Raw genomic sequence first — 17,828 nt, 5'->3', positions numbered from 1 at the left:
CCCCTTCAAAGAACTCTAATAGATTAGTAAAACACGATTTCCCTTTACAGAAACCATGCTGACTATTGCTCAACAGTTTATGTTTTTCTATGTGTCTGACAATTTTATTCTTAACTATTGTTTCGACTAATTTGCCCAGTACTGACGTTAGACTTACATTCATTAATAATTAGGTACAGTTTGCTGACTGAGAGGGCCTGCTCCTGCAACACTGAAGTCAACAGAAATTTTGCTCCTGTTTGAAGTGTATGGCAAGATCATTGCCCTAGGCTGCAACTCTGACTGGGACCAAAATGGTAGGTACAAAACGTGATACTAGAGGAGAAGTTACAATAAATGATCTCGGTACCTGGGCACTGAAAAGGGAGGATAGGGGTCTCAAGGTCAGAGGGAGAGCTGGAATAGTGGAGGACTGGGCTCTATAACTAGGAGATGGACATTGCAATTGTGAGTTCTATTTTAGACGGCAGGTATCCTTTATGCTCCTTGACAACATTATCCAGATGCATGTAATGAATGTAGGCAACATGCCCATAATGCATTTTACACCACTGCTGCCTCCTGCAGCATTTTCCCAAGCCTCCTGAATAAAGAATGAAGGGGGAGCACATCCTATTTTCTTGATATTTACTTCCCTGGGTTGATGACTAAGGTATAACAAATACCGATTGTCAGAACGGATGCTGAAACCCTGCACAGTCAGGTGAAAAGTAATCCCCATGACCCCACTGTTAATTCCAGGCCATTTAAGTACACATACATAGCCAGCCCACACGTCCTTCCATGCCCATGTATTTCTTATACCACAGCAGAGGAATACTGCACAGACTGTTCATTGTGAGTTGAACAGAAGAAGGTGGTATATACATAAACACATTTTTAAAAGTCAGAATGGAGTCACATCTATTTCTGTATGTGACGGTTAAGACTAATGATATTGTATATAAGTACCCCATTATCCTGAAGAGGACTGTAGAAACTAAAGCCAACCTGAGCTAGACTGTAAGCTCCTCTACGCAAAAATCCTGTCTCTGCATGCATTTTGTCAAGCACTGTGCACAATTTTGCATTCTATACTTTGTTTTTGGATTAAGACAAACCTAACATACCTATCATAGTATCAGGGTGGCCGTGTTAGTCTGTATCCACAAAAACAACAAGGAGTCTGGTGGCACTTTAAAGACTAACAGATTTATTTGGGCATAAGCTTTTGTGGGTAAAAAACCACTTCTTCAGATGTATCATATTGCCTTTGTCTGGTACAGAGAAATGAATCTAAATCTACCTGTTTTGGTATTTTTAAAAATATGAATCTTATTTTAGTTAGCAATGCCAGCACCAAACAAACAAAAAAAAAAAAAACATACCACCACCTGATGCTCATTTATAAACAGTAATAGGCCCAATCCTCACCCTTTCAGACGAAAGCTTGAGTAAACAGTAAGTGGGAGTTTCAATGGTGAACTCCCACTGATTTCAACAGGAGCAGTTACACAAGCGCTGAATGCTTTTGAAAATCTCACCCCTGGGCTTTATCATGCATGGTGAAGGTTACAAACCCAGACTCTTTCAGGCTGATAGTGGAAAGGCCAGGGCTCTCCACTGAGTACATCCTTCCCAGGCAAGGCTTTCAAGAGCAAGATCAACCATCATGAGGTCAGCATCTGAGAGGGAAAGATGCACTCTCTTGGCCAGCCATTTTGACCACAAACAATACATCCAATACGACAATGACTGCAAGCAATCTTGACAATTGATAATCTGTGCTTTACAGTGAGGCAACAACAACATTCCCTGCCTACAAAAGAATTTCTTTGTCTTAACCACTTGAGTCAGGAATCTCTTTTGTTGTTTGCTCCCGAACATGTTTATATATTAAATATTCTGAAGTGTGAAAAGAAATGTATTTTTTAAAATTGAATCATCCTAACTATGGTTAGCCCATTACAAAGGGTAAAACTGAAGCAAGCACTGCAAATACTTCCTGAGTCTGTCTGTGCCCCGCCCCGCTTCCCCAGAAAAGCACACAGAGGAGGACCAAGGGAGAGGAAATCACCTCTCAGATTTATCCTCAATCACTGTCAGCTTTGTCTGCCTTCCTTGCCTAGGAACAGGCTGCTGGACCAGTTCCCAAACCCAACAGCTATCCAGAGGCTTTCCTGGTCTCCATGGGAGCCATGCACTTAGGGCTTCTGCAGCCACTAGCTGCCTGGGAGGCCCTCCATGACAGGGGCAGTGCAGGAGGAAAATACCATGGTCCAGAGGTGGAGGATGCTCATGATCCCTGGTTGCATCCCTGACGTGGCCACTCCCCACCAGCCCATAGTCTATGCACTCCCCACTCGTGAATCATTACATTGCCCCCTCTGGAGGGGGCAGGGATACACTGCAGCTGGCCATGGCTGACCTCTCCCCTGTCCACACAGGAGGGACGGGATCTGTGCAGAACGTGTTCCGTCTGCATGCAGCTGGAAGACACAGCCCACTGCTCTTATGCTCCATTTTAAAACTCTGCAACTTCTTTCCATTTGCAAAAACAATTATCTAAAAATCGATTGCACATTTCAATGCTCTGAGAGACATCTATGCAGTTCCCTTGTACTCTGGCCTGAATTAAATTTACTGTATATCAATTCAGTTTTTCCCATGACCACACAGCTCCTGGAACAAACAGGGGAAGGGAGCATTGCCCCCTAAGAGATCATTATTTCAGAGGACAAGTTGGCTGGTAAATAACCCTTGAAAACAAGAGGAATACATCTAGGTGGAAACTCTGAACATCTTTTCTTTTTACTACATAGTCTAGAGGTTTCCCCACATCAACAGACAGCAAGGAGATTGCTAAAAATAGGCTTCTGTACCCACCTGTTACAGTAAAAAGTTTCTCCTGCATCCCCTCAGAGAGGGACTTCATTTAAGTTTTGGGGTTTAATTTTATTTCTACCAGGGGCTGGGGAACAATAAGCTACAGGTTTTTTATTATTATGCATATTATAGTGTTATGTATTACTTAGATAGCACTATTGGCATGCACATCACTTTAAAGATCAATACTAGAAAGACAGATCCTTTGCTATGAAGAGTCCATCTCAGCATTCGTTTAGGTATGCCCAAAATTCTTAGTCAGTGGAAGTTTGAGTTGCTCACAGAATGCAGGATCACACCCTAACATAGGGCTAAACATATACAAACTGATTAAACAAAAACACAGCAGACAGGGGGCAACAGAGCTCCACTGATTTACCTCTGTTGAAGATCTAGCTCAAGCTTCCTGCTCCCCCAAGAGCTTATAGTCCAACAGACATGACTTCAGGTAACCACTCAAAAGACTGGCAGGTGGCAGAGAGGGCTAAGAACAGGACTAGAGGATAGCACACCTGGGTTCTCCTCCCAACTCTTTAAGTTAACCTTGTGCAAGTTCTCTCCAAAAGGTGTATACTTACTCCCTATGGTACCTACCTCACTGGGGAATAGCAGGAGCACAATTTGCAAAGTGCTTGGACATCTTCCTCTGAAAGGAGCTATCCATGTGTAGGTTATCATCACACATGTCTATGTGACTGATGAGGATGTCGATGTTTGGATGGCTTCACAACAATACATTTTAAAGAGTGCTTCGGAAGCGAGAACCATAGAACTGTAGGACTGGCAGAGACCTCGATAGGTGATTTAGTCCAGTCCACTGCACTGAGGCAGAATGAAGTATTATCTAGATACTGACAGGTGTTTGTCTAACCTGTTCTTAAAACCTTCAATGCAGATATTCCACAGCATCCATAGGTAATTTGTTCCAATGCTTAACTACCCTGATAATTAGGAAGTTTTTGCTAATGTCTGACTGAACTGTTCCTTGCTGCAATTTAACCCCACTGCTTCTTGTCCTGTCCTCAGTGGTTAAGGAGAACAACTTCTCACTCTCCTCTGCATAACAACCTTTTGCATACTTGAAGACTATATCACATCTACACATAGTCTTCTCTTCTCCAGACTAAACAAATCCATTTTTTTTTCAAATCTTCCCTCCTAGATCATGTTTTCTAGACCTTTAATCATTTCTGTTCCTCTGCTCTGGACTTTCTCCAGTTTGCTCACATTGTTCTCAAAAAGTGCAGTGCCCAAAACCAGACAATACTCCAGCTGAGGCCTTATCAGTTCTGAGCAGAGCAGAAGAATTACTTCGTGTCTTGCTTTCAACACTCCTGGTAATGCAAACATCATTCTGGGATTTTTTTTTGCAACAGTATTACATTGTTGACTCATATTTAGTTCATCATCCACTATAACATCACTTGGCACGCAAGTGGAAGGCATCTGTTCCAAGTGTAGGAGGCAGCAGGCCCAAAACACAAAGTGAGAGAAGGACACCAGAAGCCAATAATCCGGGTCCCACTAAAGTCAAATGGCAAATCTCCCACTGGCCTCAATGAGATCAGGATCTGGCCCAAAGAGAATAATAAGGAAGCAGCAAATACAAAATCTCAAGAAGAGGGAAGCTGGGGAAAACACACCTTGTGACTACTCTATCCACAGGTTGCAGTTGGCTCTGAATGACAAATGGAAGAAACCAAAACAAATGCGGAAGCATCTTGTATATGTCCATTCTCCCTCCTCCATCACCAGCACCCATCACTCCACACACTCCCTTAAAAGCATATTTAGGATAACTTGAAATTATCCATCAACAACATGGCAGGACAATGGATTTCTTCAGTACAATGGTTTGCATAAATCTTGGACGGAAGCTGCTAAATATTTAGAAAGCTCCTTTGTGCCAGATGTTAACATACTAAAGAAGCCGGCATGGATCTGTAGAGCGTATGTCACAGGCTGGGAAGATACAGGGGTGAGGGTAAAAAGCTCTAAACAAGCCAGGATGATAGTAACCCTAGATATCTGATTTAGTCAAAGTTTATTACAAAACCATTAAAAACAACTACTGAAAATCCATTTTTAATAACTGATTTGTCATGATTAAAACAATTATTTAAATCAATCTACCTTGATATTTCTATACTTTAAAGTCTAGTGAATTTCATTACTTAGAAGCTTAAACTCTTAGAAAGCAGTATATAAAAAGCACAGGAGTTATTTAGCTATAATTTTTCCACCATGAAGGTTCAAACATTTATTACATCAGGCACAAGTAAATACAAGAAACCTGTCTCCTGCAAATCTGCTTTGAACTGATTAAATTGCACCTCCTTGAAAGTCTTGCAATTATGTTCCAACTCTGTTGCACCATGTTTCTCCATCGGAGAATGATACTCTCTTAGCAAAAGATCTGACATGCTCAAGTAAGGTTCCATCATTTTTGTAACTGCCCAATTCTTAGAGTCAGACCTGTCAAATGTATAAAATGACCAATACAACCTCAAGGGCATATTCCTCTTGTTTTAAAGGAAGTGAACTTGTAACTACCATAACTTCCTAACATATGTTACAGTCAACACTTTATTCAGCCCAGAGGTGTACTAAATATGTCCCCATAGGGGTAACCGAGAGGTGAAGGTACAGTGAACACAGTTTGACAGATCAAATCAGGTATGTCTAAATTAAGCATCTCCTGAACACTCATAGGATCTGTTCTCTCTCTTCACAGACCAGAAAAGACAGGATAAACAGAATCAGAGGGAGATAAGTGTTGCAGTGTCAGTGTTAACCTGCAGAGAGAATAGAGAACACAACAAGAATAAGGGCGTATGAATGTATGATGGGAATTTGTACTTGTCCTACTAAATGTAGCTCTGGGAAACATTTCTGGCCTTGTTAACCCTATGCAATAGTGCACCCTTGTTTTAACTCCATTTAAATCATTTCAATTGGTTCACTCTTCAAATTTTTAGTAAAGCAAGTCAACTAAAAGAAAAAGTGAGGCATCATTTCTTCTACAAATGGAGTTAACCCTAGACTGCAGTCAGCGCAACTGTAACTTATCTATTGATCAAAGCTAGTTCGGGCTTTTCTGCTTTGTCCTTCTCCAGTGACAGAGATTGCAGGCTTTGATTTCTCAAACCCACACAGCTGAGGGATGTTGTGTTCAGCTGATTAATGTCAGCCTGGAAGAAGGATAAACCTCTAGAAAGGATATCAAGTTTTCCCATAATAGTCTTCCAAGTTTCTCCCTTCTTCCCACTGATCCATCAACACTTCTGCTTTAAGGCAACCTAATTTTAAGTTTAAGACATCCCTTTTCCACATATTTACCATTAAAGCTTGTCTCTGCAAAGGCAGCTAGTGTTAGCTATACATGAGGATCTGTAGGCCAAATTCTGCCTGGACTTGTATCCTCAGACAACCTCACTGAATTCAATAGGGCTGCACGAGGTATGAATCAAGGCAGAATGCGGCTCCATGCTACTGTGCAAAATCTGAAAAGACTTACTTTGAATTGTGAGTAAAACACAGTTATAAGCTTTGTTGTAACTCTGACAACAGTATTTGACAAACTATGAATGCTCCAGTTTGCCACAGTGATTGAAGAAACATAGGGAATAAATCCTCAAAACTTAAGGAAACTTTGTTTCCAAAAACAAGGCCTCAACCCTGCATTGCGTAGCGAAACTAGTGTTAAGCAGTATTGTGGATCCATTTTCCCTCCTAAACACATCTCATTTCCTTTAAAAATCACTCAAATTCCATTTTCAGATCAACAGACTTGACAAGTTACAGATTCCTCATTAAATGCTCGTGTTTCATAGTACTAGCCAGCCATTCACAAACCAAGAATTATAAAATACAACTTTCAAACATGGTCATAGAAAAAATGTGACAGCTTCTACTATTACTCAGGTGCTTTTTTCCTAAAATTACTGGTTATACATGCATTTTTGGGACCCAAAAAAAAAAAAAAAATGTACCTTTAAGAGACATTACACAGATTTGTACATAAGATTTTTCCCTGCAATGTTAAAAACAAACTTAATATCTATTTTTTTTATGCAATCATAGCTAAACAAACAATTCTGTACTGGAAGAATTCTGATAATTTGTCAGGTTTTTTTTAAAATGCAAATTCAGATGCAGGAGAAGTCCAGAGGCAAAGTTCTGCTTTCAGTTCACCAGTGTAAATCCAGAGTTCTCTATACATTGATGTCAATGTAACAGAGCACGATTTGGCCACATTATTTTCTCAACAGCAATACAACCTTACTGCCAACTGTGAAACATGGTAATAAGCCAATATAAAATTCTAGTCATGTATAAACAAGTACAATTTAATGAAATACAGAACGTGCCAAACTACCAGCAGGTATCTTACAATTTATATTGAAGTTTTTATTAAAAGCCTCCTTATTTCGGATTACTTACTCACAAAACAAACATTTGCCAGGACTTTCATTGACTGGTAGCAAGCCATGTATTCCACTCTAGTTATTCATGATATCAAACTTACCTTATAAACTACACAGTCAGTGAATTGTTACCACAGTGATTCATTTCTTTCCCCCTAAACCAGAGGTGGGCAAACTATGGCTCGTGGGCCGGATCCTCCTGTCTGGCCCCCGAGCTCCTGCCCCGGGGGCTCAACCCCGGCCCCTCCCCTGTTGCGCCCCCTCCCCTTCAGCCTCAGTGCGCCACACCGCCAGCGCAATTCTCTGGGCTGTGAGGCAGCATAGCTGCAGAACTCGTCCTGGCCCAGTGCTCTGTGCTGCACGGTGGTGTGGTTGAATCCATCTAGGTGTGCCGCTGCCTGTCCTGGTGCTCTGTGCAGCGCGGCTATAGTGCCACCAGCCACCGGTGCTCCATGCAGCGTGGTAAGGGGGAGGGAGCAGGTGGGGTTGGATAGAGGGCAGAGGAGTTCGGGGTGGTGGTCAGGGGGCAGGGGTGTGGATAGGGGTTGGGGTGGTCAGAGGGCAGGGAAGGAGGGAGTTGAATAGGAGCAGGGGTTCCGGGGCCGGTCAGGGAGAAGGGGGGGGTTGAATGAGGGCAGGCGTCCAGGGGGGCGCAATCAGGAATGAGAGGAGGGGTTGGATGGGGAGCAGTCAGGGGTGGAGGTTCCAGGGGCAGTCAGGGGACAGGGAGCTGGGGGAGAGCAGGGATAGATGGGGCAGGGGTTCCAGGAGCAGTGGAGTCAGGAGGCGAGAAGCAGGAGGGGTGGGGTTGGATACGGGGCAGAGGCCGGGCACCCCTGGCTGTTTGGGGAGGCACAGCCTCCCCTAACTGGCCCTCCATACAATTTCCAAAACCCGATGCGGCCCTCAGGCCAAAAAGTTTGTCCGCCTCTGCCCTAATTGATAATTGCTTTCTGGAGACCAGGGACTGGGAGTGGCAAAGAACTATACTGACCCTAAGATACCCAGAGATTCCCCTCACCCAGAGGGAGTCCCTACATAGCTGGTGAAGCCTGCTTTGTAGAGTAGAGCAAAACAGCTGGTAGGGAGGCCAGGATCTGGTCCCTGAGGGATTTAATAGACAGCATAAGCAAATGAGGCAAGCCGAGGGGGACAGGTGCCAGTACTGAGAATAAGTTATCAAAATGGAGTGAGTGTCGGAAAAAAAAAAAAAAAAAAAAAAAAAAAAAGAGGGGGGGGGTAGTAACAAGGAAGCAGAGTAGAAATAGTTACTTTAACATGCTCTGTGCAAAATTCCCCTGTTCTATACGGAATTCGCATTGCCCTGCATTTTTTATACTATAATTAGATTTTTTTATTATTATTATTAGTTACTAGTAATAAGAAAGTCCGAACACACACAGATCTATTTAATGAATTAATCCACACTTCACCACCTGCTTTACTGGAACATCTCAATGTGGCCTTCAGGGCTTCATATTCCAGCTCTATATTTGAAAGCTAAAAACTACTTTCTCAGTCAGATTTCAAACATGGATTGAATACTATAGCTTGTAGGGCCTAATTTTAATCCCATTAAACTCTATAGCAAAACTCCGTTGACCCCAATGGAAAAGGATTTGGCCCTATATTCACAACAAGGACCACACAGTGCCCTCTCACATACACATACGTGGGGAAAGGTTTCTGAGCAGGCCCAGAAAGGAATTTTTGCAGAGTTCACTTGGATTTCCCCACTCCCGAGGGATGAGTTTAGGAAGGAGGACTACAGAAGCATCAGAACATGGGGACTCCCTACTTTAGCTTTCCAGGATCCCAAAGGTAGATACTGAGGGTATCTCTGACCAGCCCCACCTTGGCAGGCTACTCACCCCTCCACAGGATCCCAGGGGGAGAGAGAGAGAGATGCAGGCATGTGGCCTGAGTTGGTACTGCTCGAAGCAGTGGCACTTTAGATGCAGTTATCCACTCCCTAGGTTACCTAGGAGACTAAATACCATTCAGAGCATTTCTTCTTGGCCCATCACCCCAAAAAAAAAAAAAAAAAAATCACTTGAGGAGGAGCTTCCCTGGAAATGGCAAAATCATGCCACAAAACCATCAGCCTCCTAATTTTTCATTTAGGACCCCACATTACCTTCCTTCCTCTGCTTATGCAAGTGGAGGTTAGCAAGGGCAGCAACTACTCCATTTTAATTGACTCAACACTCGGCAAGGGCATCTTTTCAGCAACATGTCTCTTTTTGCCTGTGCGGCCACACATCTAAATTTAACTGTCTAATCCAATTTATTGTCTTGAAGCGTTACTGGTAACACATAGCTCCCAGCCTCAGCAGCTCATTTATAATGAGAGCACTAGTCAATGCTTATGTGGAAACAAACTTGGCTCAAAAGTCTGCATGTATTTTTGTAAATGATGCATACCATTACCAAAAACAAACACCAGCAATTGATCATATCAGCTAGAAACAAATGTCAGTTATGAATATTTCCTTTCTTTAAATTAATGAAAGTTCATTAACCCAGAAACTGGTTTCCATGAAATAAACTATGCATAACTTCACATTGCATTCCAGAAACAGAGGAGCATAGCTGGCTATTACCTAAGGCAGAATGGGATCAAATAATTTACACATCTAGAATCCAAGATGGGAAGCTCTTTCAAAGAAGGGACATCTGTTGTTGTAGGTCCGTTCATATCATTTCTCTCTTGAAGAACAGTATATAAAAGCTCTATATTAATCTTCAAGGAAGTTGCAATTATGTTTATGTTACTGCTTCTACTACTTAAAGAGTATAATACAAGTATTATTAGCTTTCTTTGCCACATGAATTGAGTTAATGAACTGCATATGCAGTCACTATATGTTGTCTTTATGTACAGCATCAGTGCACCAACCCAGTCTATCTTTACAGCCAAGGCTGCTGAATCTACACTGACATACTTTAGTCTAACAATAACCAGGCCAAAGTACCTTCAGAACACATCACCTATAAGTATTGTGATCCAACTGATGCTTTTAAAGAGTTAGAATAGTATAGAGAAATAGGGGTCTATATTTTTTCCTAAGAAACAAGCCTAATTATTTTTAAACCGTCATTGTTATTTTGGGGGTTCAGTGCGTGAATTTGCTGCATCTCAAAAATATGCATAATATTGGACTTGGATATCTATTTTTTGAAAGCTCATGGACTATAAAACTGCTAATGATAACTTAACATATCACAAAAACCAAAATACAACACTAGCAGGTTTGATTTGTATCTCTCCTACGGTGATGTCAATAAGAGATAAGTCCAGCAATGGAGGTATTCCGGCTTGAGGCCCAATGACACCACATAAAACAAGGGTGCAATTTCTAATGGATTTTGGAAAATGAAGTTAACCAAATTATATCATAACTGTTGGATACTTAACAGTGACTAAAGCTTTGTGGAAAAGGGATAAAGATCCAAATATATATGCCATGGAATAAATCTTACCAGACCATCACAGTTGCTAATAGCAACAGATGCTCCCGGGATATCAGTGATGTCGCCAACATACGCACAATTGGTCCACAGAGGCTCTTTTTTCCATATCCGCTCTTTTGTGCTTCTAGTCTGACTTTTGTTATCAGCCTCAGTTCCATTTCCACTTTCCACAGAGTCTTCATACCATTCCACTACAGCCTCTGGAGCCACCAGATGAGTGTTAGGCTTCAGCCTGAGATGGAATTCCCTTCCAAAAGCTGTGATGTTAAAATACAGTTGTTTGGGGCTTTGGGATATATCCCTTGTTAATCTTCTTTGATGGTTTGCAGAAAGAATATTGGAGATAAAGCTTCCATCTGCACTGGTGCTGATCGGAGTCACTAGCCCATACAGCCTCGGTCTGATTTTTGGTAAATCTGTCCAAAAAACAAAACACACACGTGAAGACCAAAATTAGAACGAGAGTATAAGAACAAGTTTGAAAAATGAAGAACAGGTACAGAGCTACAGAACAGGAAGCCACCAAAATAATGATGAGCAAAGAAATTCACTTACAGCTGTGTCATGGACTCATCCATTGTATTTAAGTATTGCAGATTCTTCTGTGATTAGTATTATGCAGTAGACACCAGAAAACCAAGGAGAAATAAGGTGAATAATGCACTTGAGGCTAAATTCAGAGCTGATGTAAGTTCGAATCATACACACGGACTTAAGATCCCTTAGCACTACTTACATTCACTCCACTGATGTATAGAGGAGTCTATCAGAGGAGCCAGAAGATATAAATTAAAGTAGGGTTGCGGGTATTTTAATGTACATCTGTAAAATGGGTTGTGCTCCCCACACTGGCCCGGAAAGAGAGTTGAATTAGGCCAGCTGGGCCCAATCAGCCATTGAGCTGCAAAGAGAGGGAGATTTAGGCTGTGTTGAAAGCACTACATTAGGGAAGAAGCCTGCACACTCTCTCTTCTTGAGGAAAGGGAAAAGGAAGTGGAATAGGAACCCATGTGGAAGAGTTTACCTAGTAGCCCCAGGAGAAACTGTGCTGACTAGGAAGGCTCATGAAGAAGCTTAAAGCAGCACGGTAGGAAGTAGTCGAAGAAACAGAGCAGTAGGTTTGGTGAAGTCCCAGACTTTAACTGCTCACTGTAGGGCCCTGGACTAGAACCCAGAGTAGTGGGTGGGCCTCAGTTCCCTCCCATCCACAGCAGAGTGGTATTGCTAGGTGCAGTGAATGGGAAGACTGCCCAAGTCACTGGGGAACGACACAGTCAGGGGAGCGGGCATAAGGACTGCCTGATGCGGCTGGTGCAGAAGGACTCTGAAAGATTTCCCCAGAAGAGGAAATCAGAGGGTGACCTGGCCAGAGGGCTGAGCCACGAAGCAGCCATACTGCAACAGAAGGAGGTGCCACCCATTGGTGAGCAGAGAACCCAGTGACCAACTGCTTACAGTACTGGAGTTATGCCAACCTAGTTTCCCTTTTATAGAGACAGAATGGGTATAAGCAGGCCTAGTTAGGCTAAGGGCATTTAATTTACATGTCATCACTCTGTTTGACCTCAAAGTCAATCCTGAATTTCCATCCTTTTGTGCCACAGTCAGGTCTTTACTGTTATTCTAACACAGCAATTTTAACCACAGAGTTATTTTCCCCCCCGCCCCGTACATAAACATGAAGTGATCCAAACAGAAAGAGAAAATGGATTCGATGGAACACTGCCCATCATGTTATGTATTTAGAAAACAATTTCAGCCAAAGCCCAGTCTTACAGATGTCATCAGTTGCAAGATTTCCATTGACTTCAATACAACCAGAACTTGGCCCTTTAAATGCATCATATTTACTCCTCCTATTACATCACTTCAATTCTAAGCACAGAGATATTATTACAATGATCTGTATAAAAAGGCACAACTGTTTAGTACCTTCATGTGGTAGCAAGGATGTTTAAACTTAAATAAATAAAAATTTGAACATGGGTCCATTTGTCAAAGTTGGGTGAACATACAAAGATATGCCTGGATAGGCATCTTGACTGTAAGGTTCTAGGGCTTAAATTGGGTATGTGCAAATGTATATTTCCAATTGCATATGGCCCCCATACAATTTAGGCTTCATATACAGAGACCAAAGGCCTGAATTTTTTCCATTTCAAAGTATTCAGGAGATTCCATGATCTTTATGTGTAAGTGCCTAAATAAGCAAACACCTGTTTGCATTCTCCTTTACAAAACCCCACGTGACTGTTCTACATGTGCATTAAACAAAGCAGTTTGTTTCCTTGCACTGCAACTTTCCAAAGAAAGTGTCAGGTTTTGTATTGTAACTCAGCAATCTCAGAAAACGGATTTATAATGTAAAAATAAAACCTGAGGGATTCTTAGTTAGAGTCATCCCAGCAGATGCCACTGCAATGATTCATCCTGTCAATGTACTAACACAGCCGAGTAGATGGGAATCCTATGGGCTCTCACTTTTCCCTCTGTGGCTCTCCAATGAATGTCTTTTTTACCCACTGACCTACTCTTTCCCTTCCTCCTCCTGTAACTTGAAGTAGAATACAATCAAAGATACAGGAGAATGGAGAAGGTGACTTAAAACCAACTTTGAGAGATGCTGGGCAACATCCTTGACCCTGCTCCAGTGATACAGCAACTGTAAAGCCAGCACATCCAACACCCTGTTAATGCTACCTCCATGGGAGGGATCCTCAGGTGGTGTAGGATCGCTTTGGTGGCTCTATATCATCACTGCTCCCTGCCCCAGGCACAGGGGAGAAAGGAGGCATGATTAGGATGCCGCTGTACATTGCTAAAACCCCCAGCTGCCTAGCTGTTGAGGCTGTAAGTCAGAGTAATCCTGGGGCAGATCTAACTTAGCCCAGGCACCCATCAGGTAAACATGCCTAGACTGAAGAGAGAGGAAAGGTGAGTTAAAGGCACTTTTGCATACCTGCCTGCTATCTGCCACCACTCGTCAGGACAGAGGATTTGAGGCACAATTCTTACCTGATAAGCAGCAAAAGTAGCTGATCTGTAGGCTTTAAATTGGGGTCTAGATGCACATATTTGCAGGAGTAAATATAATGCTCAAAGGGTGCCAGGATGACAGTCCATGAAATGCAAGTCCTGTGTTTGCTGTGTAACAGGTACAAGACAAGCAGTGGCAGTGCATGCTACCCCATAGTTCCTCACCAGTCTCCTGGAAGAGCCACTTAGTTGGGAGAGGGTAACTTTTTTTCCTCCATTCCCATTCAGTCCTTCGTCTCCTTTGAGACTGGCAACAAACTTGCTTTTTAGTGGTATATGGATATCTGTCTCCTAGGAAGTTGAATGTTAAATGACAGCTATGACTTATTTCAAACAAATCACCTAATGGCCAACTTTCCTAAACTTAAGCCTCAAGTGGACTATGGTTAAGTTACCCAAGGGAAGGTCTCTGCTTCTTTACTTCCCACCATATTTCTTCAACTAGGACATCCTGGGGCCTGCTATTTCTCCACTTTATACTGATTTTACATCAGTGTAACACCAGTTAAGTCAGTAGCATTAACTCTCAATTTACACTGAGAGGAGAATCAGGCTATTAGATGTCCAGGTCCCCTCCTGTAATGGTAGAAGGAAGGGCATTCTCTGTGCAAGGGCAATGATTCTGGACCAAACTGCTGCAGGATATGAGTCTGAGCATAAATCTCACCCCCTATGGAGCATGCTGTGCGACACACCAGATTCAGGGCAGAATTTCCTCAAATGATCACACAAAGACAGCCAATGCAAAAAGAATTAAACAGTTCCGATTCCTATAAAGTGGGTGGCGGAAGGTGTAGAGGGCAGCACTACCTTCTTGGTACCATTTGATACATCTTTACTATTGAGTGGCTCAGATACTGATGTGTGCCACAGAAATGCCTCTAAATAAACATACTTAATTAAATGCATTAAAACCTATCCATTCTCAACCTAAAACAGATTCGAATGAATAACCGAGGTAAAAGGCTCTTGTATCCAATATCAATGCAATGAATAATCCAGATCCTATTTATGCAAACAGACTACCCAGTACTGATAATGTAATTGGAAAATTCTCAATTACTACATTCAATTATTTCTCCTAATTATAGTCTATTTCTTACCCTCCCCAACCCTATCATGGAAAAAACACAATCCTGGCTTCAGATCACAGGCTGAGATACACAGTTTGGCATCCTCACCCCTTTTCACCACTCCAAAGACTGAAACAGTGCCCTTCCATGACAACAGGTCTCTGACAGCTTCATGCCTCAGAACACTAACCCATTCCCCATAGTTGGGATTACCTAGTTTTGCAGTCAAGTTGATTCTGCATTAACATTCTCAATTTCTAACTGATATTACTAACAGTGGAGGCAGTCAGGAAAATAATGTACGATATTAATTGTCGGTTTTTGGAAATGGAAATTCTTCAAGCCTGTTACGTAGGTATTGCAGTCAAGGGTAGTGAAAAAAGCCTTGACATTCATACCACTCGTGCTGAAAATTACTATGCATACCACAATTAAAATTACCAACTCCCAGTGGGATCTTTCCTGAAGGAGGCATTCACTCTCACCCATAATCAATATAGCCACATCAGCATTAAAAATGCTTTTAATCATTATACATACAACTTTAGGGCCTGATCCCATAATCCTTACTTATGCAGAACTCCCATTTAAAAATCATTGGGAATTTTGTGTAAAGATCAAAAATTTGAATCCTGAGAATTAGAGATGGAACCATATCAAACCCCTAGATTCCACCTTTCCCTGAGAGTATGTTTGTTTTTTGGAGTAGGTAAGGAATGAGAAGCAAAGAAGTTGAAATCTGAACACTTCCAAGTTTTGTCACTGGATCCTAATATTCCCCAAATTTCAGCGGTGCTAAAAATCCAGGTCCAAATTTCACATCTTGGGATCATTTCTACTTAAAATTCACTTACAGAACAATAAAACACAGGTGATTTCTTACTTTTACCCCCAACAGAATTTGTGTATTTGTCTCACACAGGCAGATATCCAAAAATGCACAAATTACAGCCTGACAATCAAAGCCTGAATTTGCAGCACATCTGAGAAGTTACTTTGTACTTTTTAAATGGTAATGTTCCCAGATTTCAGTTTGTGGGGGCAAGCAAGTTGCAGTCATTAATAATGAGAACAACCAGCTGACCACAAGGAGGTGGGAATGAAGGGTGGGAAGACACATATTAACATTTTTGCCATCAGCAAAGGACTTTTCAAAGTCTGTAAATGTTGAACTGGAAAAGGAAGTCTCCCTTGTTCAAAGGCAATTAAAATTAAATGTGACAAGCTTAAATACCGAAGAGATCCAAACTCCTCTGCTGACATCAATGATCCTTATTTGTAGACTGCAGTTTATGGAAATGCTATTCCATCTGTAGGTGTCCCTTTTTCCTGATTCTCCATTTTCAAAGCTGCACTGTTTTGCTAATTCCAAATTTTACTAATAATCAGTGAAAAGCATGAGGAGAAAGAGGTGAATTTTAAGTTCAATTTTTTTCCTCATTTTTCAACTGACCTCAAAATTTTTGCTACAATTGTACATTGTTTAAGACAAAAGTAATTATTTTATTAAATGTTCCAAAACACATAATCAGGTAACGGACGCATCTGCAAGAGAAAGATATCCATATTTTTTTTAAATCTAAACAATATTAAAGCTTTAGCAGGGCTGACCCACACAAGTTGACATCATTTACCTTATTAGAGCTAACCATAATTAATATTCTAATGTCCTATACTTTCTTTGCACAACTGTATTTGAAAGAGAGATTGTATCATTATGGAATATTTTTTCTTTTAATAGAATGTATTGGCCAAATTTTGGAACCTGAGGCAAGCAAAGCACCAAATACAGAGATAAGTCCACTTATTTAGGTGCCTATTTTCTGAAATCCCGAATGCCTACAAATTCCACTGAAGGCAATGAGTACACCAGTACCTCGATATAATGCGGTAAAGCAGTGCTCCGGAGGGGGGGTGGGGGGGGAAAGAGCATGGCTGCGCACTTCGGTGGATCAAAGCAAGTTCGATGTAACGCAGTTTCACCTATAACGCGGTAAGATTTTTTGGCTCCCAAGGACAGCGTTATATCAAGGTGGAGGTGTATTTAGCACCTCTGGAAATCAGGACAAGTTATTTAGATGTCTAATTAAAGATAGCCAGTTTTTAAAGTTTTTGGTTTAATATTTCGGAAGTTCTTATTTGCTAATTATTACCAATAAATAAGTGTTTAAACAAGGGCTTCTATCCTCCAACTTGAATCTGCACTGAGGTTGTAGGATATGTTCTGCCACTTGAGTAGTATCAGACTACTTGAGTCCCTTCACTGATTACTTTGAGCAGTTGTAAGGTGTATTTTGTGCCAGTCAAGGTGGCAGAATCTAGCTCATAGTGATGAATTTATCATAACACAACAGTCATAGCTTCTCTGTAGGATGAAATACAATAGCTACCATGTAATATTCAAAGGCAGATGTAGCATCTTGGAAACCTGCAGGGATATGACATGAAATCTACCAGTGTTACTTTTACCACAAAGATGTGGCTCCTTTGCTTCCACTATAACTACTGTATGTTTCATACTACCTAAGCTGACAGTATCCAGTACTGGAGAAGGTAAGTTATTTGGTCATTTTATCAGTAAACACACTATACCCCATCATAGGAGAAGAACAGTTGTAACAAAACTTGGAGTCGTGTATAATAGGTACCCTCCAAGCTAAAAGCACCAGCGCAGCACATGATCTGCTTGTTGGGCAGAAAAGGGCCTGCCATTTTGCATACTGTAATATATCTAGGGTGAGAGCATCCAGAGCCAATTTTTCAAGGGAAAAACTGGGAATGAGTGTTAAGAATTCTTACACTTTCAGAGGAAATAAACGGTTAACCCCTGACACAGCTGTCACTATCATGATAGAACAGAGACTGTGATAAGCCTTACAAAGGGCAGAGGAAAAGAGGGCTGCTCCAGTAGTTTAGCAAAGTATTTCTCAGCACTTAGAAGAGTAATGATACG

At 41.6% G+C, this 17,828-nt stretch overlaps 1 protein-coding gene across 1 annotated transcript in view; it reads right to left on the bottom strand.

The window, feature by feature from the left end:
* Positions 1-17,828, bottom strand: part of ADAMTS3 (ADAM metallopeptidase with thrombospondin type 1 motif 3) — a 212,538-nt gene that overhangs the window by 190,040 nt on the left and 4,670 nt on the right. Inside the window, exon 3 of the mRNA XM_075066075.1 lies at positions 10,776-11,182. Coding sequence (XP_074922176.1) covers positions 10,776-11,182 — 407 coding nt within the window. The remainder of the gene's footprint in view (positions 1-10,775; positions 11,183-17,828) is intronic.

The sequence above is a fragment of the Chelonoidis abingdonii genome, chromosome 5 (assembly GCF_003597395.2).
Source record: "Chelonoidis abingdonii isolate Lonesome George chromosome 5, CheloAbing_2.0, whole genome shotgun sequence".
In the NCBI taxonomy this organism is placed as follows: Eukaryota; Metazoa; Chordata; order Testudines; family Testudinidae; genus Chelonoidis; species Chelonoidis abingdonii.
This window is presented reverse-complemented; position numbering and strand designations above follow the sequence as displayed.